Here is a 27,681-nt window from a genome sequence, read left to right as displayed (position 1 = left end):
CTCCAATTAAATAAATTAATTAATTAAAAAAAAAAAAAACAGAAACACCTACTGTCGTGAGGAGCTGGTGTTGGCTCAGGTTTGGGAGTTTGTCCTGGAAAACAAGAGAAAATAAGATATAAAAGGTGATTGAATTTGTGCTATTTCATATCCTCTGGTTTCATTATTTTCATGGATTAATATAGCTAAAAGCTTAACTCTTCTTTCTCTTCCTTCCACTCTCCAATTTTACTATCATGTTGTGAGGGAGAAAAGCAAAGGGAAACAAAATTAGGAGTTTAAGAGTTCAGCAAATTAGGTACAATACCACTAAAAATTGGAAGACAGTTTTTAAGCACAACAAGCAGCATTATATAAAGAAAGAAAAGAACACGAGTTTTGGAATCAGAAAACCTAGGTTCAAATCCCAGTTCAGGTTCAAATTTCTTACCTTTAATTTTCTCAACTACAAAAAGGAGTTGTCACCCACGTAAAGAGATGGGATAAAATATGCAAGTTATCGGTATTTAGAAGCTGCTCAATAGATGTTATTTTTACAGTAACACATCTTATAATCAGCTGTGAAAGTATAAATTTTCATTATTTGAAACCATTAGATACGAGCTATTTATTTATAAAATATAGTTTCTTCAAAAAAGCATATTCTTACTAAATGCACATTTTATGAAAAGTTAAATATTTTTCTTTCCAAGTAGTTAATGATCTACCTGGACTTTGTCAGAATCTGATAAAAGGACTCAAGTTACGTAGCTTTTGGTTTAATGAATTGAACATCTGTAAGAATAGAGCTGCCAATAACACACAAGGAAATTAGTCCTTGGGAGCAAAGAGACCTTTAAAGAAAAACTGTCCACTATTCATTCCTCCAAATTCCTGTGAAATGCCAGGCTGTATGAAGCGCAAGCTGGAATCAAGATTGCCGGAAGAAATATCAATAACCTCAGATATGCAGATGATACCACCCTTAAGGCAGAAACTGAAGAGGAGCTAAAGAGCCTTTTGATGAAAGTCAGAGAGCAGAATGAAAAAGCTGGCTTAAAATTCAACATTCAAGAAACAAAGATCACGGCATCTGGTCCCATCATTTCATGGCAAATAGATGAGGAAACAGTGGAAACAGTGTTAGACTTTATTTTCTTGGGCTCCAAAATCACTGCAGATGGTGACTGCAGTCATGAAATTAAAAGACGCTTGCTCCTTGTAAGAGAAGCTATGACCAACCTAGACAGCATATTAAAAAGCAAAGATACTACTTTGCCGACAAAGGTCCATCTAGTCAAAGCTATGGTTTTTCCAGTAATCATGCATGGATGTGAGAATTGGACCATAAAGAAAGCTGAGTGCTGAAGAATTGATGCTTTTGAACTGTGGTGTTGGAGAAGACTCTTGAGAGTCCCTGAACTGCAAGAAGAACCAACCAGTCAATCTTAAAGGAAGTCAGTCCTGAATATTCATTGGAAGGACTGATGCTGAAGCTGAAACTCCAACACTTTGGCCAACTGATATGAAGAAGTGACTCACTTGAAAAAACACTGATGCTGGGAAAGATTGAAGGCAAGAGAAGAAGGGAATAACAGAGGAGGAGATGATTGGATGGCATCACTGACTGGATAGAAATGAGTTTGAGCAAGCAAGATTTGGTGATGGACAGTTCTGGAAGCCTGGCGTACTGCAGTCCACGGGGTCGCAAAAAGTCAGACGCAACTGAGCGACTGAACTGAATGGATTCATTCCTCCATCCTGAAAACACTGTAAACACTCATCTAAGCAAGAGTAAGGCAAACAGCAGGAGAGCAGCAGCACAGTATTTTCAGCGAGTTGGAGCTGTAGCCAAGGTTCCCAGACAGCAGAGGGCGATGTGGTTCTATTTATCTGTTGACAAAGGAGGAAGTTAATATACATTTTGGTTCAAGGGTGGGCCTATTTATCTTAAAAGAATCTGACTTGGCTATGTGGAGCTTTGTGAGTCATTAATCACAACTGATGCGTATGCATTGATCATTGTTGACCATCAACAACATGGTGGATCTTATAGCATCAGGGGCCTCAGAATGGTGCCAGCTCTTCGGATGAACATCCTTGAGAAATCAGTCTGCAGTATGTTCAGACTGAGGGAGATAGCACCTACTGGATGATGAATGTGGGTCAGAGGGTGAAAATCCCCCAACAGAAATCACACTCTATTTACTCTGCTTACAGAGTCAAACATCTACCCACTCCCACGACTGCAGGAACTGAACAGGAACAGCAGCTCCTGAGAACTATTTTGGAGGCCACGCTCCGGTCCAGGATTCTGGGCTGGCCTTTTCATCCTCTGTTCCTTTGGAAGATTTATCTGTGCTCAGTGAGTTCACTCTTATCCTGTGAAGTGATGGCCCTTGGTGGTCCCTTATATTATTCCATTTGTTTGGTTGCATGAATAAAGGGAAGACTTTGGGATCACAGGAGGTTAGTGTTCCAATCTGATATAAAGCAGAGGGCAGGTCATCTTACCTTTTCGTATCTGGCAAATCCAGTTGTTAAGATGTTCACAGTTAATGTCATTCCAGGACATACCAGGGTCACCTTTTAACTCACCACAGTATTCAACATTTTGATAATTATTAGGTTCTCCATAAGCCCAATTTTCATATGACACCTATGTTAGAAACATTACATTACAACCATTAGCCAATACCAATCATCTATCCCTAGTGATTCACTTGGTAAAGAATCTGCCTGCAATGCAGGAGACCCGGGTTCCACCCCTGGGTCAGGAAGATTCCCTCAGAGAAGGAAACTGCAACCCACTTCAATACTCTTGCCTGGAGAATTCCATGGCCAGAGGAGCCTGGCAGGCTACAGTCCATGGGATCGCAAAGAGTTGGACACGACTGTGCGACTAACTTTCACTTTCATCCAAACACAAAAGGAAAGATATGTTCACTTTTTTATTCTCTACTTTTTTTCACAATATGTTTGCTTTGAAAACAAGTTTGATGAGAACAGCTGGGAAAGAAATAGCTCATATTACATGAAAACTTTTGAACCTGAATAGACTATTTTAATTATTAAAAAATTTTCTTTACTCTTATTAAATGGAATGTATCCAGGACCACAAAAGTGGGATTTGTATATAGGAAAAACTTGGTATAGAAGTTCTACTTCTCAGTATTGTGAGTTCCTAAATTTACAACTCATCCTGAAGGGATAACATTTCATTGTGATATTTGGAACTTTCTTTTATTAGAGGGGTAGGAGAAAGAAATGGAGAAGGAAATGGCAACCCACTCCAGTACTGTTGTCTTTAAAATCCCATGGATGGAGGAGCCTGGTAGGCTACAGCCCATGGGGTCGCAAAGAGTTGGACATGACTGAGTGACTTCACTTCACCAGGAGAAAGAAATAAAACTAGTTCTCCTTACAAACAAAAAGGACTTCTGAATATTGCTAACAAAGCTACCAAACGTTACCAAGATGAATACTGGAAATAAGTGGAGGGCTAGGATTAGGTCCACTATGGTGTTTTCAGAGAGGAATCATAGCCTATATCATGACCTATTTTCCAGAGATCTAAATACAAAACCCTTGCTATCAATGGAGACATCAAATAATCCACCCTACACAAGTGCTCTGAAAAGCTGCTAATGGGTGGTAAGGGGAGGCAGAACTGAAATTACACAAAATCACTCCCTGCTGAGAATGGAGAAGTCTCACAAAAGTCAATGGTTGACACAAGTCAATGGTTTCTAATAGAATATCAAAAGTTATTTCCGTATCTCCTAGTCTATAAGACAACATAAAACAGTTTTTAAGAAGTCTAGCTACTTACATACCAATTTGGCATGAGAGAAGGAAGACATTATTTTATATAAATTAGAAGAATGAGTTTCCTAATTTTTTTCAGTCTATCATGGTTCCACCTCAGGTGAACAGAACTGTCCTGGGTCAGAGGCAGAATAATGACCCTAACATAGCATTTATTTTGCATAGAAAAATGTCTCTAATTATCATCATAACCCATCTTACCAAAAATTTTGAGTAACCCAAAAAGATAACATCAAAATAAAGACACAATAAAAGTAATAAAAATATCTATGAAATCAAATTACTCACAGGGGATCCATCACTCCAAGTAAAGCCCTCGGAAGGACTTCCATATGTCAGTCCCAACCAAAATAGTTCATGGTAGCTTCCACTAGCCCTGCAACATACAAGATATAAAGGCAGCTTATGGTACTATATGAACCAAGTTTGGTTACCTATGAGTCCTAATCAAATTTGAAAATGACTCCCAAAATATAAATTGGTTAGTACACAGGTGAAGGATTAAATGACTAAATATAAGCGTTATTCAACAGTTGCACATTTTGGTACAACTTGTAAATATCCTGAAAACAAGCTGCTGTTTTAAATAATTGTAAAGCATTGAGATATTCATTCATTTAATAAACGAATAATAAGTGTCTTATGCTTTTATAGAGCAATTCATCTCAGGATTTATAGCTATAAAATTAAAGCATTTGGAAATGAAGTGAAAGTCACTCAGTCGTGTCTGACTTTTTGCAACCCCACGGATTGTAGCCTGTCAGGCTACTCTGTCCATGGAATTCTCCAGGCCAGAATTTGGAAGTGAAACTAGGTCCAAAAGTTCCCACAGATTTGGGATATAGTATCACCAGTTCAATGGACGTGAACCTGGGCACAGTCTAGGAGATGATGAGGGGCAGGGAGCTCTGGCATGCTGCAGTCTATGGTTTGCAGAGTCGGACACAACTTGACAACTGAATAACATACAACAAATGTGTACTCAAAGGGTCAAAGGAAGGAGTATTAACTAGAAAAGATACTTACGTTACTAATCTCCATATTGCTTGCTGTTCCTCCTTACTATTGATACTAGCTAGATCTCCACCCAGAGCTCTACAAAAATCTCGAGATTCAAACCACGTTTTCTTCTCATGTTTTCCTTTTGCAAACAGCTAAAAGTAATACAGATTCAGAATTTATTTTACACTTCACAGCTTATCAAACCAAGAGAAATAATTATCTACTTTTGACAAGATTTCATTTAGCGAAAAGCAAGACATTACAATGGCCCCAAGCAACATAATTCTCTTGGCTGAAAATCAATTTGTGAGAGAATATTTGGGTAACAGAGTTTAGCAGATGATTTTGTTGAGAAAACCCTAGAAAATATAATTATTTTATAGCACTGAAAAAGTCGGATTGAAAGGTTAGGCATACAGCTTCTTGCAGAAGACAGGATTAATTTGGTTGTGTCAACTATGCCATTCAAATGGAAAAGAATGAAAGAAACTTGATATAGAGAAAGCAAACATAAATAAAAATTTAAGGATAATAACCTCCCTAAGATAGTGCCACAGTTTTGTTATCCTGTTTAGCTTAAACACTGAATAACCTGGGAGTCTTCCAATGCTTCATTGGTATGTTCTTAAAATTATCTTATCATTTTTGCTTATGGTTGCATATTTTAACAAAGATTGGAGGTCATGGCATGACAGACAGTAATTGGACAGAGCATGTAAAAAAAAATGGTATGTAAGCTAAATTTAGTATTTATTTAGAATTTAGAGAATATGTCATATTACCCAGAGGACTGCTGGGGGAATGGCACCCACAGGGATCCATCAGGATGTAAACAGTGGAGAGGTTTACATCACTGTATTCCTCAACTTTTATAATTTTTATTCATTGCTTCTCATGAGACATGGCCTGTATCATTGTAGGCTTGTAGAAAAGGAGTTTGTTTCCAATAGACCTGTGGTTGTCTAGTTGTCACCAAGCAACCTGAGGCAATCTTCACCTTGACCCTACTTGAGTTATTGGGACCCGTGTGCCTTGAGCAACTTTTCATTGCAGTAACTCCCAAGACCTCTGTGAGTAACTCAACTTGTGTAGATGGTGATAGAAGATTTTATTTTTGTAAATCAACTTACTAAAATAGCTGAACTTTATTAAGAATTTTCACACCTTAGTATGTACAAAGATGGTCTATATATTTTCAGACAAACCCTACCCCAAGCACCTCCAAAATCATAATTCCTAGGGAAGCACACATTTGAATTTGTTAAACATCTACCCAGATAATGTCTGCTGGAATTCTTGGTTCATTTTCCAGCTCTGGAGAATTCTGTACTGTCTCTCAGAAATCCTGCAACAAATCTCCATAGCCTGCCACTCTCCCGTGAATGGCTGTGTATAGGATGAACCTGGCCTTTGTGTAATAACTCAAAAGTTTCCAGAGGCAACAATAAAATACTTGATTTGCTTTGTATTAGTTTTCAACCCATTCGTAAAATCCTCTCCAGTCTTGGCCCAATATTTTCCCTTCTATGTAAATTATGCTTTAAGCTGGACTGGCTAATCTGTATTAAATAGCTCATGAGTCTTTGTTATTGCTAGTGGTAGTTACCAACCAAATTAGCCCTTAAGTTAGAGGCTAAGCAACCTCATTCCAATACACATTAGCAACTGAAGTTCTTCATCAGCTTTGTCTAACTGTCTTACAAAACATGCCAGAGCCATATGCCTCAAAGGATAGAATAAAAGAGGTCCCGAGAACTGGCCATTAGAGAATAATGTCATTAAGTTGTAGTTAAGTATTGGGTTGACCAAAAACTTTGCTTGGGTTTTTCTGTAACATCTTACAGGAAAACCCAAATGAATTTTTTGGCCAACCCAATACATTGCTATATTTGGCTAAATCCAACCTTCTCTAGAAAGAATATGATTTACAAGAAAGAAAAGGACCTAAATGCTTAATTCACTGGAGTCGGGGTATGTTTTTTATTTGTTTGGGTGAACTTGATTGCATAAAGAGAAAATGGGTGATCTCACATAGGAATGTACTAAGTGACTACAGGATATCAAACTGTCATTTACGAGTCACTGAATGGCCATGTACTCCCTACCTAACAGTCCTTCATCTTCCATCAGGCATCATAATCAGGGGTTAAATAAGAACACAGGAATATTCTCTCTAGAATCCCCATGTAGCTTGATTGCAGATTTGTTTATCAATTCACTTAGCCAAAAGCTTGAGCTCCAAGAACAGAGCCAAAATGGGATGCCATAGGATAGCATGAGGTGGGGCAGGAATTTTTATTGAGAAAAAGAAATGTGAGCTCAGAAAGCATGGGAAAGAGGAAAGATGCCAAGTGTATGGAGTGATAAAGGCAGAGCAGGTGAAGAAAGGCTGGTGTGACTTCTATTTACAGTATCGGTCATGTTTGTTGGTCTGAATGCAACTGGTTCTTATCTTTCCACCCAAGGAACGCTCTTTCAAAACAACAAATGCCCAAGTCCCCTTTCAGATCAATAACATCGGAATTTCTATAGGTTCAACCCGGACATTGCTTTTGTTTTGTTTTCATTCCTTAGATGATTCTTTAGGCTGAAACATATCCCCAGTTCTTGAAGAGCTCAGCAATGGATACTTACTTTGAAGCACAAGCTTGTTTTACTGGAGGCACCCCAATCCTCTGGACATTTGGGTTCAGGGGTGGTTGTGGGCTCTGGTGGGCGAGTGACTCCTTCTGCCCAGTGTTTGCACACAAATTTTGCCTTTTCTTCACATCTCAAGACATCCCACAAGCCCCCTGCAACCCCAGTCTTCATGGCAACACATCCGGCTTTCCGTCCTGCAGGTAACAAAGCAGAATTCACAAGAGGTGATTGTGAAACCTGGCTGTGCTCAAAGAGCTCAAACCTGAGCCTCAAGTAGTGGGATAAAATCTACATGTGATAAGAAAATGTAGAGGAGACACTCTGCAGCATTTCACAATTGCTTTGTTCTATTTCTGAACCATTATTTGCCTTTTATTTGCATGGCCTATATCCCCAACTGAATTATCAATATAATCTCAAATGTTAAGGTTTGGCAGAAATAGAGACATAGATAGATGTAGGGAGCAAACATATGGACACCAAGGGAGGAAGGGAAAGTGGGATGTGTTGGGAGATTGGGATTGATATATCTATCTATTGTATACTATTGTATCTATTGTATACTATTCTATACATAGTATCTATTGATACTATGTATAGAATAAGTAACTAATGAGAACCTGCTGTATAGCACAGGGAACTGTACTCAATGCTCTGTGGTGACCTATATGGGAAGGAAATCCAAAACAGAGGGGATCTCTGTATACATATGGCTGACTCATTTTGATTTACAGCAGAAACGAACACAACATTGTAAAGCAACTTGTATTCCTATAAAAAGCAATTAACAGTCACCAGAAGGTAACCCAAGACCTTCATGTGAAAGTAACTCTGAAAAAAAAAAATTGTCAGGGTTTTGGTAACATTTTGTATTTCTAATATCTGGTGGGGTCCCCCCGCACCGAACAGAGACATAACAATACAATATTTTTAGTATGATAAAATCTATCCTAACGACAAAAATAACGGGTTTTGTTTTACCAAGGAAATTGTTTTTTATTTATTTTTTATTTTTTTATTTTTTTTAGTCTTATGTAGTGTTTATTTGGACAAATTACATAATCTCTGTGATCTAGTATTCATATACATATATATGAAGGTAAAGGATTTTTAGTACATTTTTCGCTCACTTGATGGATATAAAGCACTATAGTATATGCTAGAGAAGAAAGAGAACTTTCAACTTTCTGGATCATGAAATATTGTCATAGGATTAGTGTGTTTCAGATTGAACTAATGTTCAAAAATTTGCTAAAAATTTCTATCTGTTAATTCAGAACATACAAAGGTGAATAATTTTTATTTCATATTCTACAGATGTAACACAATTATACTGGCTTCACAGTTTATTATTAAACTCAGCAGTGGCCACAGAACTGGAAAAGTTCAGTTCTCATTCCAATCCCAAAGAAGGGCAATGCCAAATAATGTTCAAACTACTGCACAATTGCACTCATTTCACATGCTAGCGAGGTAATGCTCAAAATCCTCCAAGCTAGGCTTCAACAGTATGTGAACTGAGAACTTCCAGATGTACAAGCTGGATTTAGAAAAGGCAGAGGAACCAGAAATCAAAGGGTTAATATTTTCTAAAGAATAAGTAGAATTTCTTCCTTAAGGTACCACAAGCACTGCCTTAGGAATGCTCCCATTATTGTCTATCATGGTTTGAGATCATTAAAACTGTTATTTTCTTAAGGATGGTATGGGGAGGGAGGAGGGAGGAGGGTTCAGGATGGGGAACACATGTATACCTGTGGCGGATTCATTTTGATATTTGGCAAAACTAATACAATTATGTAAAGTTTAAAAATAAAAATTAAAAGAAATAAAAAAAGAAAAAATATCAGGAATATCAAGAAAGTAGTGAATATTTTGATAAAATAGGGGTCTCAAATGCATATAATGGATATTAGGTCTAACAGTTTTAATTTCCCTATAAACATACATTTTCCATAACCTCAATGGAAGAATTTATAGGTATCTAGAGAAAAGAATATCATAGAAAATATTCCTTAGAAAATTATAATAGTTTGCTTTTTTTTCTTAAACTAGGATTGTAGACAAAGATGGGAGAATTCTTCTATAGTTAACAGATTTCTCAAGCAATTTTTTTAAAGTTTATTGATTTAAATGACTATATTTATAGTTAGAACTACTTAAAAGTTATATGTTCTGGTTGACTGGAAGAGATATTAATATTGAAAATTATGTTAGACTAAGATCTTTTAATTTTCTATTAAAGTTTTATAGTATTATATATTAGTTATAGCTCATTGCTTTTGATTATGCAACAAATTTTCTCATTTTATTTTTTAAAGTTATTACAATTATAATAATACAATTATTATAATATTGTACTAGTAGACCAAACTAGTATCCTAAAAGGGTTAATTTTCTGAAGCTGAAAATTCCTAAACATCATGTTGACTTTTATTGAGCATAGAAAATCAATTTGGTATGTGCCCAAAGTTCACAAATCCTATAATAATTACGGATTTTTTTTCTTTTATGTTTTAAGGAAGTTGTTTTTTAAAATTAATTTTTATTTTATATTGGTGTATAGTTGATTTAAATTGTTGTGTTAGTTTCAAGTGTACAGCAAAAGTGATTCAGTTATACATACACGTATATACACTCTTTTTTGGATTCTTTTTCCCATAGAGGCCATTACAGACTATTGAGTAGAGCTCCCTGTGCTATACAACAGGTCCATATTAGTTATCTATTTTATATATGGTAGTTGTATAGCAATGGCAACTCACTCCAGTACTCTTGCCTGGAAAACCCCATGGACGAAAGAGCCTGGTGGACTGTCCATGGGGTCGCTAAGAGTTGGACACGACTGAGCGACTTCACTCTCACTTTTCACTTTCCTGCATTGGAGAAGGAAATGGCAACCCACTCCAGTGTTCTTGCCTGGAGAATCCCAGGGCCGGGGGAGCCTCGTGGGCTGACGTCTATGGGGTCACACAGAGTCGGACACGACTGAAGTGACTTAGCTGCAGCAGCAGCAGCAGTGTGTATAGGTCAATCCTAATCTTCCAGTTTATCCCTCCCTGCCCTTATCCCCTGGTAACCATATTTTTATTTTCTACATCTATAACTCTGTTTTGTAGATAAGTTCATCTGTGTCCTTAAAATTTTTTTATTTTATATTAGAGCATAGTAGATTAACAATGCTGTATTAATTTTAGGTATACAGCAAAGTGATTCATACATTCATTTTAAAATTCTTTAATGGATAAAGAAGCATATAAAATAAAATGTGGACCTACTAAGCTTCATAGTTTATTTCAAAATATCATTAAAATAGAACTTGAAAAACATTAGGATTTCTTACTGCTAAGATGAGATAATCTTTGATTATTATACTTTTAAAGGCAGTATATGTTTAGTTTTAGAGAACTACACTTTCCCCAAAATATTTTCTCTATGATTGCTAATTCCCTATGACTGTGGTTTGATTTATTTTTATTCCCTAAGGATGTTCCTAGATTAATCTTTCAGTATCCTACTGCTAAATGATCAACACCAGTGAAATTAAGGCATGTTGTCTGGCAAGTAAAAATTATCACTCAAAAAAAAAAAATGCACTCAGCTCTTAATATACTACCCTGTTCTTTCAAAATAAACTTAAATCTTACTATTTTCCAGAATGTTCAATTAATTAAACAGAAATCACACTATCCAAATTACTGATCTATTTTCCTTATTGATGACTGAGGATACAAATTTTTAAAACTTCTGAAGATTTGAACTTATTAGGCCAAAGAGTTAATTTGCATACTTAAGCTCTATTATTCCTTCCATAGCTTTTTAACTAGGCACAATGAAACATTTGCTGTAAGGATGTTGAATTTCCTGAGTGCAGTCATACTGAATTACATCATAGGCTATGTCACCAGTGCATTAAAAAAAGCAAAAAATAATTTGAGTGTCTATTTCAGAAGCTCCTTATTAATGAAGGCAAATAAAAATTTATAGGGAGAAAGGGTGACCTCCATGCAAAGAGCATGGATTTGGGAATTACAAAGATTAGTCTAAATCCATGCTTATAAATTTTCCAAGTCCCAGTTTCCACCTCGACACAAGGAGGATACTGAAACTTAGCTTATGGGTTTTCTACAAGTATAAAACTAAATCCAAGTCATATACACTAAGTCCCCTACATACAATCAAATTCCATTCTGAGAGTGCATTTGTCAAGTCCAATTTGTTTGTAAGTGCAATAAAGTTAGCCTAGGAACCCAACTAACACAGATGGCTATATAGTACTGTACTATAATAGGTTTATAACACTTTTCACACAAATAATACATAAAAAAACAAAAATAAAGAAAACAATTTTAACATGACAGTACAGTACCTTGAAAAGTACAATAGTACAACAGCAGGCATCCAGCGGCACATTCACATCTTTGAAAGTTCGCCACTTGAGGGTTTGTATGGAGGGGACTTATTGTAAAGAGCTAACAGGGTGGCCCGTTCAAGATACTGAAATAATACATTCCACATAAGCACTCAGTCTTGTTCTACCACTGAAGCACAGTCATATTTCTGTTCATAGTCACATTTAAAGTTTTATACCCCCGAGGACAGTTTTAAGTTCTCAGAAATACGTGAATCAGTGGTCACCATGGAATCTTTCTGACCATTAAGGATTTCATCACTATTTCATAAATACTTCAAATAGAGTGGCACCAAATAACCTAGGAGTTTTCTCTTCCTTTTTATCTTAGACCACTGCACACTAATGGGAACATTTTTTAAAGAAAAAAGAGAGTGAAATAAAATATAATAAAATTTTAATAGTACAATGAATTTACAGAAGTCTATTTGGAAAGGTACATGAAGGAATCACAGATTTGGCCAAATGGATATGTGGGGTGAATGGAAGTCTGAAACGGAAGCCCTGCACATACCTGGCATATCTGAATTCCAGTGTGTGAACTGAACGGCTTCCTCGACGGTCCACTGAAAGGTGCCTTTGTGTTGTACATCGGAAAGTCCTATCCAAAAATATCTTTCAGGCCTCAATCCAACCAAACTAGTCAGAAAGGCTTGTTCATATCTTAAAAAAAAATTTAACTAAATTTTAGGAAAAAAGTGAATTTTTCTAATTATCCACATGAAAAACATCTCAATTGTATGCCTATGCTATCATTTAGTTGGCAAATCAAACCTATTATGTCCTATTTACTTGTCATTTAAGTTATGCAAATTTTCGCTAAGGAAATGTGATCTTATGAAGGAAAAGTATCATACAGTTGACAGAATAAAATCATTCCAATGTACCCAAACTATTTCTCTCTATTTCTCATCAGTCCCTCTGCTTATCCTGTTGCCTTTTAAAATACAATGTTTGAAAATCAATTCACTTTTCAAATATTTCAGATGCTCTACACAATTCTTGGTGAAGTAAGTGGAGAGGCTGCAACATTATTAAAGATAATACAATTAGAAAATTTGTGTCGATTTTCCCCTCAATTTCATTCCCATTTCTCAGCTCTGAAACAACAGAGAAAATTATCAAGAAATATAGAGAACTAGAGATTCAATCTCTAGAAAGAACTGGGAGCAGAATCACAAGCTCCAACATTTTTTCTCCCTCTGGATCTCATCTTTATATTTGGCGTCATCTGGTAATAATACACTGTGGTTAGTAAGGCAAACAAAATTTGTCCTAATTGATAAATGACAGTGATGCAGCAGCATACGCAAAAAAGTCTCTCTTTGGGCAAAAGAAAAGTGATGTTCAAAATTTCCAGCAACAAGGGAATTGTAGATGGCTCTAGCACAAGCAGAGAGGAAATGGAGAGAAAACCACAATAACAGAACATTGGTTTGACCCTAGTCTGAATAATTTAATTCCCTAAACTGAACCAAAAAAAAAAAATTAAAAATAAGAAACTCAATTTTTCTTAAATGCCTAAACACCAAATTGAACCAAAGAGTTAGTGAGTTCCTGAACACAAATATCACAGAAAACACACACAAAAAAAGCAAACCTAAAATAGAAAATCTAGGGACATCCATGCTCCAGTAGACTCAAAGACCAACAAGATAGACCAGAACATGCTCCCAAGGTACTTAAAAATGTGTAGCTTACTTCCAGGTCATAAGATAAAAATTATCTATGTTCTGATTTTCAGAGGTGAGCAATGTATCAGACATTTAATTATACATGAAGAAAGAATGTTGAAATATAAGTTTTTTTATAAAGACTATATAAATTCTATGAACTCTATGACGTCTTTCATTTTATCAAAGAATTTTAATATCAATAGCATCTTCTAGATCTTATTGGGCCTGCTTTAAAAGGCCAAGAAATATAACTTACTGTATTAAAATTCAATAATTTTTACCCGTTTACTCCAAATCAAAATTAAATTTAAGTTTCTTGAAAAAAGTAGGAGAAAAATAAATACCGAAATCTCAAAGAAGGATAGAACGCTAGAAGTTAAAGGTTACATAAAATTCTCTATCTCCACATCATTTTCTGGACCTGCTAGTCTAGTAAGCCTAGAAAATCTCTCTGCTCCCTCTCACCCCCACTGGACTGCCAAGGGAAGTTCCTGTCTACCTTTTTTTATATTGGAGGTGGTAGTAAAAATAGAATGTTTGATTTCTTGAGATGATAAATTTTCCTTACTTTCTCTGCTTTAAAAACTTTTGAGATCTACTACATTAAAAAAGTTAGATATATAAACAACATTTACTGGAGTATTAGCAAATTGTTCTTGTTTTTTGGTACTAAAAGTAGCAAAATATTTTTTAGTGTTTGCAATGAAGAATCCAAATAAAAATATGATTTTTACTGCTTCTATATTTACAAACCATACTTCAAGATTCAGTGTAATTTACTCAGAAATTTAGAGCATACTGATATACTCTTCTGAAAATGTTTCATTATTTGATATATATATATATTTAAAATAGAATAGTTGCATACCTGTCTTCAACAGTTGTTAGGTAAGCCTTCTCACTTACACAGGTTTGGTTTGCTTCTGTAAATGTTGAAAGTGTGTGTCCAATCAAATAGCAGTAGAATCCATGCCTTTTCCAGCCCTATTAATATTATCAAGCAGAATATCATGCATATTTATTATATAATATTATTTTAATAATTTCTATATATTGAAACACAAATTGATAAACAATAGAAGCATGTAAATAACACAAATATCAGTAACTTGATATGCAATGAAAACAATTTATGTGAATAAAGAAAACGAGAGTGCATTGTTCCTCATAAGACGAATTATGATACAAAATGGGGGTAAGGGGAGTCATTCTTTCCATTCTGATGCAATTTTCAACAAAAACGATTTGTGAAATGTTTACCAGAGAAACTGAATGAAATGGGTAAGTTCTCAGTTTTAGAACAGGAAGCCACAGGAACTAATTTGCAGAATAACAAGCTTAGTTACCTACTGAAGACAGCAGTAGATGGTGAGTACAAAGCTGTGCCATCTGGTCAAAGGTTGCTGCTGCTAAGTCATTTCAGCCGTGTCCGACTCTGTGCGACCCCATAGACGGCAGCCCACCAGGCTCCCCCGTCCCTGGGATTCTCCAGGCAAGAACACTGGAGTGGGTTGCCATTTCCTTCTCCAATGCAGGAAAGTGACAAGTGAGAGTGAAGTCGCTCAGTCGTGTCTGACTCCTAGCAACCCCATGGACTGCAGCCCACCAGGCTCCTCCATCCATGGGATTTTCCAGGCAAGAGTACTGGAATAGGGTGCCATCGCCTTCTCCGGGTCAAAGGTTAGTACCTATCAAACTCCTGGCATCATAAATTGACATGGTTCCTCTCCCACAATTCAAACACATAGAAATGCTAAATAAAAACATGGCAATAAACAGAAAGTCCATACTAGAATTTGAGAGAAAGAAGGAAAAATCTTCAGGGTCAAAAATAAGTACTAGAGAACGAAAAAGCTGGAATAGAAAATGTACAAGCTGAGATTGTAGTTGCCCAGTCATATTTTAGACCAAGATTAAGGTCCTGAAGTTTATGGATTAGGGTTTTACTGTTCATACAGATTAAGATATTGGGCCATCAGCTCACCTGAGGCAGGGAGACAGAACTGATTGTTGTTGTTTAGTTACTAAGTTATCTCCGATTCTTCTACGATCCTGTGGACTGCAGCCTGCCAGGCTCCTCTGTCCCTGAGATTTCCCAGGCAAGAATACTGGAATGGGTTGCCATTTCCTTCTCTGGGGGATCCTCCCAACCTAGGGATTAAACCCACATCTCCTGCATTGGCAGGCGGGTTCTTTACCACTGAGCCATCAGGGAAGCCCATAGATCTGAAGTCCTTATGTAAAGATGATACCCATTCATGGTAGCCCCTCTGTGAAAGGAGAGCAAGAAAACACCACCCACAAAAACAGGAAATTAAGAGATCCTTGTCACTTGCTTGGGGATTTGGACACAGAAAGAAGAAAATTCTTCTGCTGAAAACAAGTACCAAGTCTGTGCCACACAAGTGGGTGCCAGTCCCAACTTTACGCTATCCACACTGTATGAGCCTCCATAGTCAAAACATGAAAAATAAAATACACAAAAGGAGAATCTTACAGGTGCTTTGAGAATTAAAACGCAAAATCACACAACAGAAATATTTCCACAACCCAGGTCATATAAGACTGTGACATTTGAGGGTAGGAGGAGATGGGATGGTGAACTAATTCACAACCAAAAATTATAAACCATCTAAGAAAAATGTCTCCTTTAAGGGAGAGTCAACAGTTTAACATAATAAAACCAAGTGGGAAAGAAGCATGGTATGGTGATTTAAGTGACAAAGGAAGAAAGATAATCAATGAGGAAAGATCAAAATACTATGAACAAAGAAAAACAGGATTTGACTACACACAAAAAAACCCAGAATTTCTAGAAAAGAAAAATATGAAGTTAAAAACTCAATGGCCAGATAAAGCATAGAAAATGTGGTTTCAGAAAGATTAGTAAGCTGACTGAATGTGGAAGAGAGATGAGACTATGAAAAGATGTTTAAAATCATATTGATAGAAAATATAGAAGATACAGAGGGCTTTCCCAGTGACTCAGCATTAAAGAACATGCCTGCAGTGCCAGAGACGCAGGAGACATGACTGAAGCAACTAAGCATGCATATTTGGTGAATGAGGTTGAAAAGCATCCTGAGAGAAGTTTGAGAAGCATTGAATAGAATGAATGACTGGTAATTTTCAAGAATGGAAAGATACAAATCCTCAAAATGAAGAGATACTCCACACCAAATGGAACCAATAAAGCAAATCCAAATCTCAACACATTATACTTACAGAGACAATGAAAAAACTATTCAAATCAATCAGAGAGAAAATACAGATTATCCACTTTTTTTAAATAAAAAAAGAAGAAGAATTAGTTTAATAGGAATTCCAATGGCAAAAATAAAGATCAGGAGAAAATGAAATAATATATATAGTGCTGTCAGAAAACAGCTGTCAACCTAGAATTCTAAAATGACTTACCTAAATTACTATGCAGAGGGAAGATGAATTCAAGACATTTTCAAACACAGACAGAGAGTTTTCCACTCCCAAATCCCAGTGAAAAGAACTTCTGAAAGATTAACTTTGGCAAGAAAGTAAAGTCAAGAGGAGTAAGTGAGCTAGAAGTCTACACTGAGCAAAGAAGTCAATAAATGTCAGTAAATCCAGATCTAACTGCCTGGACAAATAGCAAAGATAACTAATTGGAAGTGAGAAGCTAAAGAATGGAATAGTAACAAGATCTGTAGTTTAGTTAACCATATTGTATCCATGCCAACCACCTGTTGTGATCATGTACTCTGGTTAGATAAGACGCTATCGTTGGCAGAAGTCGAGTGCAGACTTCTCAGTACTCTTTTTTTGTAAACTTCTCGTGAGTCTAACATTATTTCAAATTTTAAAAGACTCTGAATTATAAGTGGAATAATAACATTCATTTTGTTCAGGAGGCAGAGAAAGAGACTGGTTAACTTCAAGACAAGAATGCATGTTAAAAATATAAGATTAACCATTTTGAAAAAAAAAAAAAAAAGGAGTAAAAATGTAGAATTTCCCAAAAGGGGCTTCCCTTGTGGCTCAGATTGTAAAGAATCTGCAACGTGTGAGACCTGGATTTGATCCCTGGGTCGGGACTAGCCCCTGGAGAAGGGAATGGCTACCCACTCCAGCACTCTTCCCTGGAGAATTCCATGGACAGAGGAGCCTGGCAAGCTGCAGTCCATGGAGTCTCAAAGAGTCTGACACAACTGGGCAACTTTCACTTTTTTCAGAGGAGGGAAAGGGGGAATATATATTCATTAGAACCAATGTGAACCAATGTTATGCACAAAAAGAGAAAAAAGAAAGAAAGCAGAACGGTAAACAAAATAAAGCACATAATAATATGGTGGGAACAAATCCAAATAGATTGGTATGCGAAACAAATCTAAGCTCATGTCTTCACCAGTTAAAAGCCAGAGTTCCTCAAATTAGATTAAAATGAAAATGCAGATATTCATTTACAAGGGCCATTCTTCAACTACAGCTACATAGCACGATTAAAAGCAATCAGCTGGAAAACAGGATTCTGGGCAAACACCAAACAGAAGATAGCTTCTGTGGCAATATTATTTAAAATTGACTTTATGGTAAAAAACATTATTATGAATGAAGAAAATAACTACATAATTAAAGGACTGATTCTCCAGAAAGATATAAATACATATGAAAAGTATACAAGACAAAACTTGATAGAATCACAATAAGAATATTATATCAAACAGACGAAATATTAGTAATATAGAATATCTGGATAATATAATTGCTAAGTTTTATCAGTGCTCATTCAGTCATGTCTGACTCTTTGAGATCCCATGGTCTGTATGAGATCCCATCTATGTGTTCAAGCATAGATGGAATATTTAGAAAAACTGATTATGAACTAGATAATGAAGAAAATCTCAACAACTAACAACAAAAACTTTATATGAGCACAATGCAGTGGAATGAAAATCAATAGTACCTCCCAATTATTTAGAAACTAAAACACAAAACTGCCATTACTGCCACCAAAACTTCCACCAGCATGAAAACACACACATATACACATACACACCCCAGTTCACAGGTCAAAGAATCTCAATGGAAACAAAACATATTTAGAATTGAATCATAAAGAAATCCCACATAATACATGGTGTCTGGTCCATGGTTTCAATTCCACCTTTTACTTCTCATAAGCATTTGAAAAAACCAGTCACTTTAATGTCACATCCATTCATTCCACTATCTAAAGCTCATGATGGTATGTTTTATAATTTTGGATTTCAAACTCATCTGTGGGATTCTCAATCAGCCTGGAGAAGGGGTCTTCTAAAGAGGATTTACACGTGCATCTATCAGACATCCAGGAATATTAGCAACTCAGGACCACTTCATGTTAATTTCTTAAATCAAGGTTTCCCACAGAGATAGCAATGGATTGCAAACTGAATCCCAGATCTTGATCATAGAAGGTCTGTAGTTCTGAACTCTCAAAAATACTCCCAAAACACCAAGTACCCAGGCTCAGACCAAAAAAAAAAAAAAACAAAACCTCTCTGTTATCTTCTTTTGCCAGCAAGTGGGTTTTTTTTCCTAGTCTTCCCAATGATCTGAGGAAACCACTGCCTAAAGCATGTGTTTTTAAAAACTTGCCAAATTAATATCTCTAAGTCTTTGCTTCCTCTCCTGTCTAATTAGAAATGTAATATTTATCTTTTAGGGCTTCCTTGGTGGCTCAGTGGTAAAGAATCCGTCTGCCAATGCAGGAGAGTTGGGTCCAATCCATGAATCAGGAAGATCCCTTGGAGAAGCAAATGGCAACCCACTCCACTATTCTTGCCTGGGAAATCCCATGGACAGAGGAACTTGGTGGGCTACAGTCCATGAGATCACAAAACAATCAGACATGGTTTGGCAACTAAACAACAAAATTAATCTTTTAAGACTATTGAAAGCAAAATAACCACACTCAACAAACAATTGGCTGATACTTTCTTCCTTTTCTTATTACCAACCTAATGATTAAATTGGATTTTATCAGTGATTGTAGACAGTTAATAGAAAAAATATATATAAAAAAATTTTGATTGCATAGAAGTAATAAAATTTACTTTCCCGGTGGCTCAGACAGTAAAGATCTGCCCACAATGTGGGAGACCCAGGTTCGAGCCCTGAGTCAGGAAGATCTCCTGGAGAAGGGAATGGCAACCCATTCCAGTATGCTTGCCTGGAGAATTCCATGGACAGAGGAATCTGGCAGGCTACCGTCAATGGCATCACAAAGAGTCGGACATGCCTGGGCTACTTTCACTTCACTTCACTTCAGTAAAATTTAATGACTGGTTTATTAATTACAGAAAGTTACAATAATAGACAATCTCCTGTATATGCACATGATTAAGTAAAGAATATATAAGTGTACTGGTGGTGAAACCAGCAGTGAAAGTCTAAGAACTTGGCAGGAGACTTGGGTTCTTAACTTCCCTCTGTGTGACTTGAAAAAGTTATCACTTCTCTGGCTGAAATTTCCAGAATGCAAAATTTAAGTGGGGGTTTTCAATAGTCACTAAGATACTCTTTCTATCTCTCACATTCTGTGATTTTCTGTGTCTGCTCTATTTTTCTTTATGGTTTAATGGTATAGTACTCAATTATGTTTCATGAATTCTGGTGTTTGTTATAAGATAATTTGATCATAACGTGACACTCTTGGACAGAAAATCAGTTGCTACTTTATTTTTATCCAAGAGAAGTGAGAAAGGAAAAAAGAGGAAGATAGGCAACTCAGCAATCAAACAGGAAAATGATAACCATACACCCTGTGTTTTTGTAGCTTCTTTGCGTTTTCAGAAACTGTTTCACAGAAATAATCTACTTTAACCTCAAAGAAAGATAAGACTTGCTAGGAGGTATTACTAACCACGGTGCAGCTGAGATTAAAGCACAATAGGATTGCATGGCTTGACTTGGCTTAGCTGAATTACTACTAGCTACTACCAGCTGGAATGTAGACCTCCTGCCTTCTAGATCCTCAGAGATTCCCAGAGATGAATCCCCACCAAGAACAAGGTCACCAGAAATATTAAAAATGGAAAAAATGACTAAGGATAATTTGCTGGCTACAACTTAAGGTTATCCACTAGAGATGTCCTTGACAATGCACTGGGTCAAAGATTAGCAATACCTTGAAGCTGAAGCATTTGGCTACTATGACGACTAAGTACTTCAACAGACAAAAATAAGCTAAGTCTATCACATCGACTTTGCTGATCTGAAACCATGGGGTGCGTTCTATACTCACTTTCTGGCAGCCTGCTTCCACTTCCACTACTCCTGGAGTTTGGGCTTGTGATTTCATCTTACAGATGTAACCAAGAGGCCGTTCGCATGCCCGATCTGCCCAGTACCCATCCTGCAGAAAGCAAGGGGGGAAAAAATCTTAATGATTATCAGTTGTTTGACCTTGATGCTATTTTCTTATAATTGTGCCTCTGAAAAGGGAAACAAAGATTCGAGGTTATTAAGAGAAAAAGGCATCTATGAAGAGGAAAAGTAAGTGGATATTTTACCAGGAAACTGCAAATTTGACTTCGGCTACAAAGATGTAGCCAAATCAAGATTGCTGGGAGAAATATCAATAACCTCAAATATGCAGATGACACCACCCTTATGGCCGAAAGCAAAGAAGAACTAAAGAGCCTCCTGATGAAAGTGAAAGAGGAGAGTGAAAAAGTTGGCTTAAAACTCAACTCAAAACTAAGATCATGGCATTTCATCCCATCACTTCATGGCAAATAGATGGGGAAACAATGGAAACAGTGACAGACTTTACTTTTCTGGGCTCCAAAAGCATTGCAGATGGTGACTGAAGCCATGAAATTAAAAGACGCTTGTTCCTTGGAAGAAAAGTTATGACCAACCTAGACAGCATATTAAAAAGCAGAGATATTACTTTGCCAACAAAGGTCCGTCTAGTCAAAGCTATGGTTTTTCCAGTAGTCATGTATGGATGTGAGAGTTGGACTATAAAGAAAGCTGAGCACCGAAGAATTGATGCTTGTGAACTGTGGTATTGGAGAAGACTCTCAAGAGTCCCTCGGACAGCAGGGAGATCCAACCAGTCCATCTTAAAGGGAATCAGTCCTGAATATTCATTGAAAGGACTGATGCTGAAGGTGAAACTCCAATACTTTGGCCACCTGATGCCAAGAACTGACTCATTTGAAAAGACCCTAATGCTGGGAAAGATTGAAAGCAGGAGGAGAAGGGGACAACAGAGGATGAGATGGTTGGATGGCATCACTGACTCCGTGGACATGAGTTTGAGTAAACTCCGGGAGTTGGTGATGAACAGGGAAGCCTGGCATGCTGCAGTCCCTGGGGTCACAAAGAGTCGGACACAACTGAGCAACTGAACTGAACTGACAAAGATGTAGGAAGGAACTGTAGCCACAGTTTGTTTTTATATATTCACTGTCAGGTCACAATGGAGAAGGACCTAGATAGAAATTAAAAATGCTCATAAGCCCTTAAGTGATGGTTCAACAGAAGGTTTGCACACAGCCTCCTCATCCATCCCTACCAGCAGCTGTTTTCAAGTTAAGTGAGTACATTTATTTATTTATTTATTTTTGGCCAAACCATGTAGTATGCAGGATCTTACTTCCCTGACCAGGGATTGAACCCAAGCTCCCTTGCAGTGAAAACCTGGAGTCTTAACTGCTGGGCCACCAGGGAAGTCCCAGAGTACACATAAAGCCATGCAGAAAGAACACTCCCATGCAACACACCCAACCTGAAAACAGTATCCTTCCCTCCCTTCTTCCTATTTCTATTGATGAGGGTCCTCTATGAACTTAAAGTGGCATCTTTCATTCTGCTTCAAATTCTACCTTTTCTATCTTCCCTAGAGATTTCACATTAAATGAGTGCTCATCCCCTTCCCTCAACTGCTAAACACCTTGAAAAGTGGTTTTCTGTACTCTTTGACTTAATCCTCACATTTCACTCAGTCTCAGCCACTACAATCTGGTACTCAGCTCTTCAGCCAGCATAATATTTGCAAACTGCAGATTTGGTTTGGCTGCTCCTGGGCTAATGCATGTTTTCTCTTTGCCAGTACTTTTCCTACCCACCTCTCCACCTCTCACTCCATGCTTTCAGCCATACTGTCTTTCGAGTTCTCAATAAGAACAAAGCTCTCTGGTTTCCTCTTCCCAGGATATTCTTCTGCCTATTCTTTCAATAATTAATACATATTCTTTCCTTAAGCTTTCAATTTTTCACTGTGAAACCAACCACAATGACAAAAACTGTAGCTAATACTTACTGAACACCAAGTTTGGGCCGGGGACAGTGCACATTATATGTGTTAATCCATTTAATCTTTATACCTACCATGTGAGCTGGGTACAATTATACTCATTTTACAAACAAGGAAATGTTTTGCATTAAAACCCAGCCTCTTAACCACCATGTTCATTGTTTATTAACAAAAAATAACTTGATGATATACTTCATAGCTAAACTGCCTGATTTCCAACACGGAAGCCATCGTTTCATAGTTGACACTTCTGTGTAACCTAAAATAACAAAAGTCGCTCTCCAAGCACAGACTCAAGGTTGTAGGACCCAGGATAGATCTAACCAGGTCTACATCCACTCGGAGCAACCAGCTGAAAGTAGAACCAAAGTTCTGAAACTTGTTTAATCAAGCCATATAATCATATGGCATGATTTAGAACCAAACGCAAACAATATGAGCATTCGTACTGGTTAATTTCATCTTTGAAATGACAGTTTATCTGCTGCTTTTCTGGTCTTCTTGAAAATGACTTGGCCAAGATACTCAAGAGACTGAATCTGAATTCTAGTTCAACTTTGATCTATGTCAACTCATTAGGATAGAAACAATGGAAACAATGATATATAATAAGTGGGGCAAAAGGAAAATTCTCCTGTGGCTTTTGCTAGATATCACTAATTAAAAATGTCTTACTTTGCCTTTCATCACTGCACAGTCTTCTTGCCTGTTGTTTTCATGACTTGGTTCTCCATGAAGCCATTTGGTAAAAGTTACAGGGGTGCCATCACTCCATTCAAAGTACATTTGAATCTTGATGTCGTTTAAGCCAATCCATAACTCATCACTTGGCTCTAAACAGGAAGAAAAGCACAGAAGCAATTTACACAAAGTTTTCTTTCCAAAGATCAAAAGGTTATCAGGAAAGGAAGACCCCTTCTTTATCAACAATTCTTTTGATATTACAACTATCATAATATACCATCCACTTGCAAGTTAAATGGATCTACCTCTGTAGCCTGAGATGTCAATGACATTTTGTGTTGTCAGTTTTAGTTTAAAATATGTAATGTATGGGGAGGGAGGAGGGAGTGGGGTTCAGGATGGGGAACACGTGTATACCTGTGGTGGATTTGTGTTGATGTATGGCAAAACCAATACAATATTGTAAAGTAATTAACCTCTAATTAAAATAAATAAATTTATATTAAAAAATATGTAATGTATTCTTCACATTGTGAAGGTGACTGTACTCTTTTTTTTTGTGCTACTGCAGATTTAATCTCCTGAGAGTTGTTAAAATGAAACTGAAGTAGATCTATCATTACCCTCTATTTTGTGAAACTGTTTTTTTGTTATAAATAATTTACTATAACCAATCAAACTCATGGTGCTGGAAATATATAGTTTATTTATACATAAATCTATTTGACTACTATTAAATCTTAGTGTAGTGAAGGTTTTAAAATAAAAACTTTAAAAACCACTTCTATTTTACTAACAAGGTTGTTACCAAGAAAATTCTAGGTGTTTCTGTTAAAGTTTAATCACTGTAATAGAAGTTAAAATGATCCATACAGTAAGAAGATGTATCAACTGAATAAATGGACTCTCTTGGCATTTAGCACTTATTAGTCTATAAATATAAATGAATCCATCATCACTGTCACCACAAAATACCAGAAAAACCCAAACAAACAAAAGTTAGAATAAAAAACTACCAGGTATAGATATAAAAGGTAATCATTCTGTTCTGAAATTCTATGAAAAGCATCACTGATTTTATCAGGAATTGTAATTCTAAAAGTTCTAAATAGCATAAGCATAAATGGGATAAAATTGAAGGCCTGCAATCTCACAGCTAAAATCATACACATTTCCACATTTTTAAAAATTGGAGGCATACACAATTCAACATGTGTTTAAGTTATCTCCCTGGAATTCCATCATGGATGCTTGATCTATGTTCTTTAAACAGTTAAATAAAATTATTTGTCAACAGATTGTAAAGATGTTGTATTAATAGTAGAAATGCCACATCTTATAGGAATTTCCCTAAATGGTGTAGCCTCTTCCTCCTAAAAGCTGTCACTCAGCTTTGCTTTTGGAGAAGTCCCTGGCTGGCCCAGTGTCAGCCCCAGCAGATGTTTCCAGCACCATGAGGCATGAATGGCTTTGCCAAGATGATCCCTTTTCCTTTCACTTAATTTGGCAGATCATGATCTGTGAGCAGCAAATACAGGCTCCAAAATGACCTCATGTAACTCCTCAAGGTTTTTAGGTTCAAGATCAATGAAAACCTAAACTCTCAAGTCCCACAATTATAACAGAGTAATGAGGGTCCAATAAACATTTTTCTCACTAAACTCTTCTCCCATCTAGCTTTTGTAGTTCATACGCACAAACTTGATCCTATAAAATATATTTAAGATGTGAGCATAATGTTGTTAGACAAAGTTTTTTGTAAATCTGTTAAGTAAACTGTCTTAGTTAATGGAGTCAAAATTTATATATGTAGGTTCCAACTTATCCACTGTATTTCCATGATTAACATGATAGATATTGTCTAAACTAGCTAAAAAAGGTTTTCTAGGCTTTTGACTCAGAAACAATTTTTTTTCAGAGGTTAAGGAGGGAATTTTTTATTAAAGTGTAGTTGGAAAGTTTGACATTTTAGGAAAAGAAACACTAATTTTAACTTTATTACTTATTTTTTATTAATATTATTTGCATGGTTTTAAAGAAATAAATCTTTATCAATAATAAAAAGGGAAGTTTCTCCAGTGAAAATTTACTAATTCTCTAGCTGAGTTTAAAAGAAACCTTCCTCATCCAAATTCAAAATAACTACAGCAACAAATATATAAGGTTCTCCTTTATAATAGACCATATTATATAAAGTAGAGAAAATTTGCACATTAGCCCTACAGCCTCTTAAACTGTTTTCCACTGACTCACTTGAAAAGTTTATCACCTACTATAAGCATCATGCCATCTGTGTCGTGATATTATTCAGATATCTTGGTTTTGATTACATTATTATTGTGTAGTCTAGGTGTTCCAGGGTAGGTAAATATAGAGTAATCAAGAAATTTACAAGTTAGTCGAACATCATCACCCTACTAAATTCAGTGAGGTGAGCAGAGGAGGAAGGATTCCATTCAGCCAAGCACTAACAGCAGCAGTGTTGGGGATCTTTTGTACTTGTCTGAGACTAATTTATCTCATCTGTTTGTTCATTGTTTTTTTCTTCTCCCCTACCCCCACTCCTATCAATTTTCATACAGTAAGTGTCAGGAAGCATTCCCAGCATCACCATCATCCATTTCCTCTTGTTTTGCTCTCTGGAAATGAACAGGTCCAGCTATTCAGCAATCTCATCAGTGGAAGAAGAAAATGATCATCATTTAATCAGCAAGTACCATGGGGTGTCCATCATTATTATATCCTTCCTCACCCTCCTCCTCTTCAGGATAAGCATTCCCAAGTCCTTTACCCACTTTTCAATTGTTTCTGATAGAGCCAATTTTTGAAAACTTTACAATATGTTAGTTTTCTATATTTTCTACATTTACTCTGTATCTCTTAGATTATAGTCCTAAAGTGGATATATGAATTACTTCAAAAGGTTTAGGCCACTATCTAACCACTCCAATCAAACATCTTCTTGATTTTTCTGCTCATCATTCTAGCAGAATCAGCTAGATTAACAGAGAAAATAAATTCCAAAGGATGAGATAGTTCATTTAGAGACCTTTCCTGTGAGAGAAAATATCGGCCTTAAAATAGAAAATACCTCCATACACACAAATTCCAATAAGTGAAATATTGTTCACAAGTTTAAAGAAGACTGCTCTAAATCCAGGTTTTATATAGAAAAACAATATTTTAAAAGCTATGCATAAGCTGATTCCTTGTTAAAGGAAAAAATCAAATGTTCTCTCAGTGATAGAAATTCTTTAAGTTACTATGCAATTTTTATATTTTAGGCATAATTAATATTTGTCACTAAGTTTATTGAATTGTTAATTTGAATTTATCTAGATTATAAAATTTAACATTTATGATTAAATTTTCCAGAGACAGATTGTAAGTCGGGAAGACAAGAGTCAAGCATATTATAGATGGAAGTTCTTACCATAGCCCAGCTGAGAGATAATAAAGTCAAATTCCTCAATGCTGTGGATACTTGCTAGGTCACCACCCTCCTTCCTACATGCTCTTAAGGCATCTCTTTGTATTTTCTTCTCCTCTCTGTAAATCTTGTAACAGTGACCTGCATATGGCCACCACTGACTTGGGCAGTTGGTAGGCACATCACTTTCTAGAAAAAAAAAGAGTTTGGAAAACACTTTAAAAGAGTTTTAATTGTAACAATATTTTCTATTAATAACATTCTCTATAGTAAACAGTTCATTATTATAGGCAGATACAGCTAATAGTTATTTTCTGTTTTTTGGCATAGGTATTCATAAAATATAGAGAAGAATGTGTTTGATATTAGACTAAAAATGATATGGAAGCCATCTTCCACTATAAAATGAAGCCAAATGAGAAATCTCTTTTACTTTTCAATTATGCATACAAGGCCACAAGAAGATACAATAGATTATCTCTTTTTGTATTTTATCATCAGTAGACCTGTCCTAGCCATGTCCTATAAATATATTGGAGGCACAGATTTCAAGGGGACTTTCCTGGTGGTCCAGTGGTTAAGAATCTGCCTTGCAATGCAGGGGACATGGGTTTGATCCCTGGTTGGGGAACTAAGATCCCACATGCCACGGGGCAACTAAGCCTGTGTGCCACAACTAGACAGTCCGTGCTCTGCAACAAAGATCTTGCATGCTGCAACTGAGACCCAATGCAGCCAAATAAATAAA

The 27,681-nt window shown here is 36.4% G+C and overlaps 1 protein-coding gene across 1 annotated transcript in view; it reads right to left on the bottom strand.

Moving 5' to 3' along the window:
* MRC1 (mannose receptor C-type 1) overlaps positions 1–27,681 on the bottom strand; it is a 124,070-nt gene that overhangs the window by 53,836 nt on the left and 42,553 nt on the right. The window contains exons 7-16 of the mRNA XM_070800891.1: positions 26,937–27,122; positions 23,495–23,652; positions 20,798–20,908; positions 14,405–14,520; positions 12,375–12,523; positions 7,444–7,643; positions 4,834–4,961; positions 4,096–4,183; positions 2,494–2,638; positions 53–94 (exon numbers count right to left, since the gene is read on the bottom strand). Of these exons, the coding sequence (XP_070656992.1) occupies positions 53–94; positions 2,494–2,638; positions 4,096–4,183; positions 4,834–4,961; positions 7,444–7,643; positions 12,375–12,523; positions 14,405–14,520; positions 20,798–20,908; positions 23,495–23,652; positions 26,937–27,122 (1,323 nt within the window). The remainder of the gene's footprint in view (positions 1–52; positions 95–2,493; positions 2,639–4,095; positions 4,184–4,833; positions 4,962–7,443; positions 7,644–12,374; positions 12,524–14,404; positions 14,521–20,797; positions 20,909–23,494; positions 23,653–26,936; positions 27,123–27,681) is intronic.

Source organism: Bos indicus, chromosome 13 (genome assembly GCF_029378745.1).
Source record: "Bos indicus isolate NIAB-ARS_2022 breed Sahiwal x Tharparkar chromosome 13, NIAB-ARS_B.indTharparkar_mat_pri_1.0, whole genome shotgun sequence".
In the NCBI taxonomy this organism is placed as follows: Eukaryota; Metazoa; Chordata; class Mammalia; order Artiodactyla; family Bovidae; genus Bos; species Bos indicus.
This window is presented reverse-complemented; position numbering and strand designations above follow the sequence as displayed.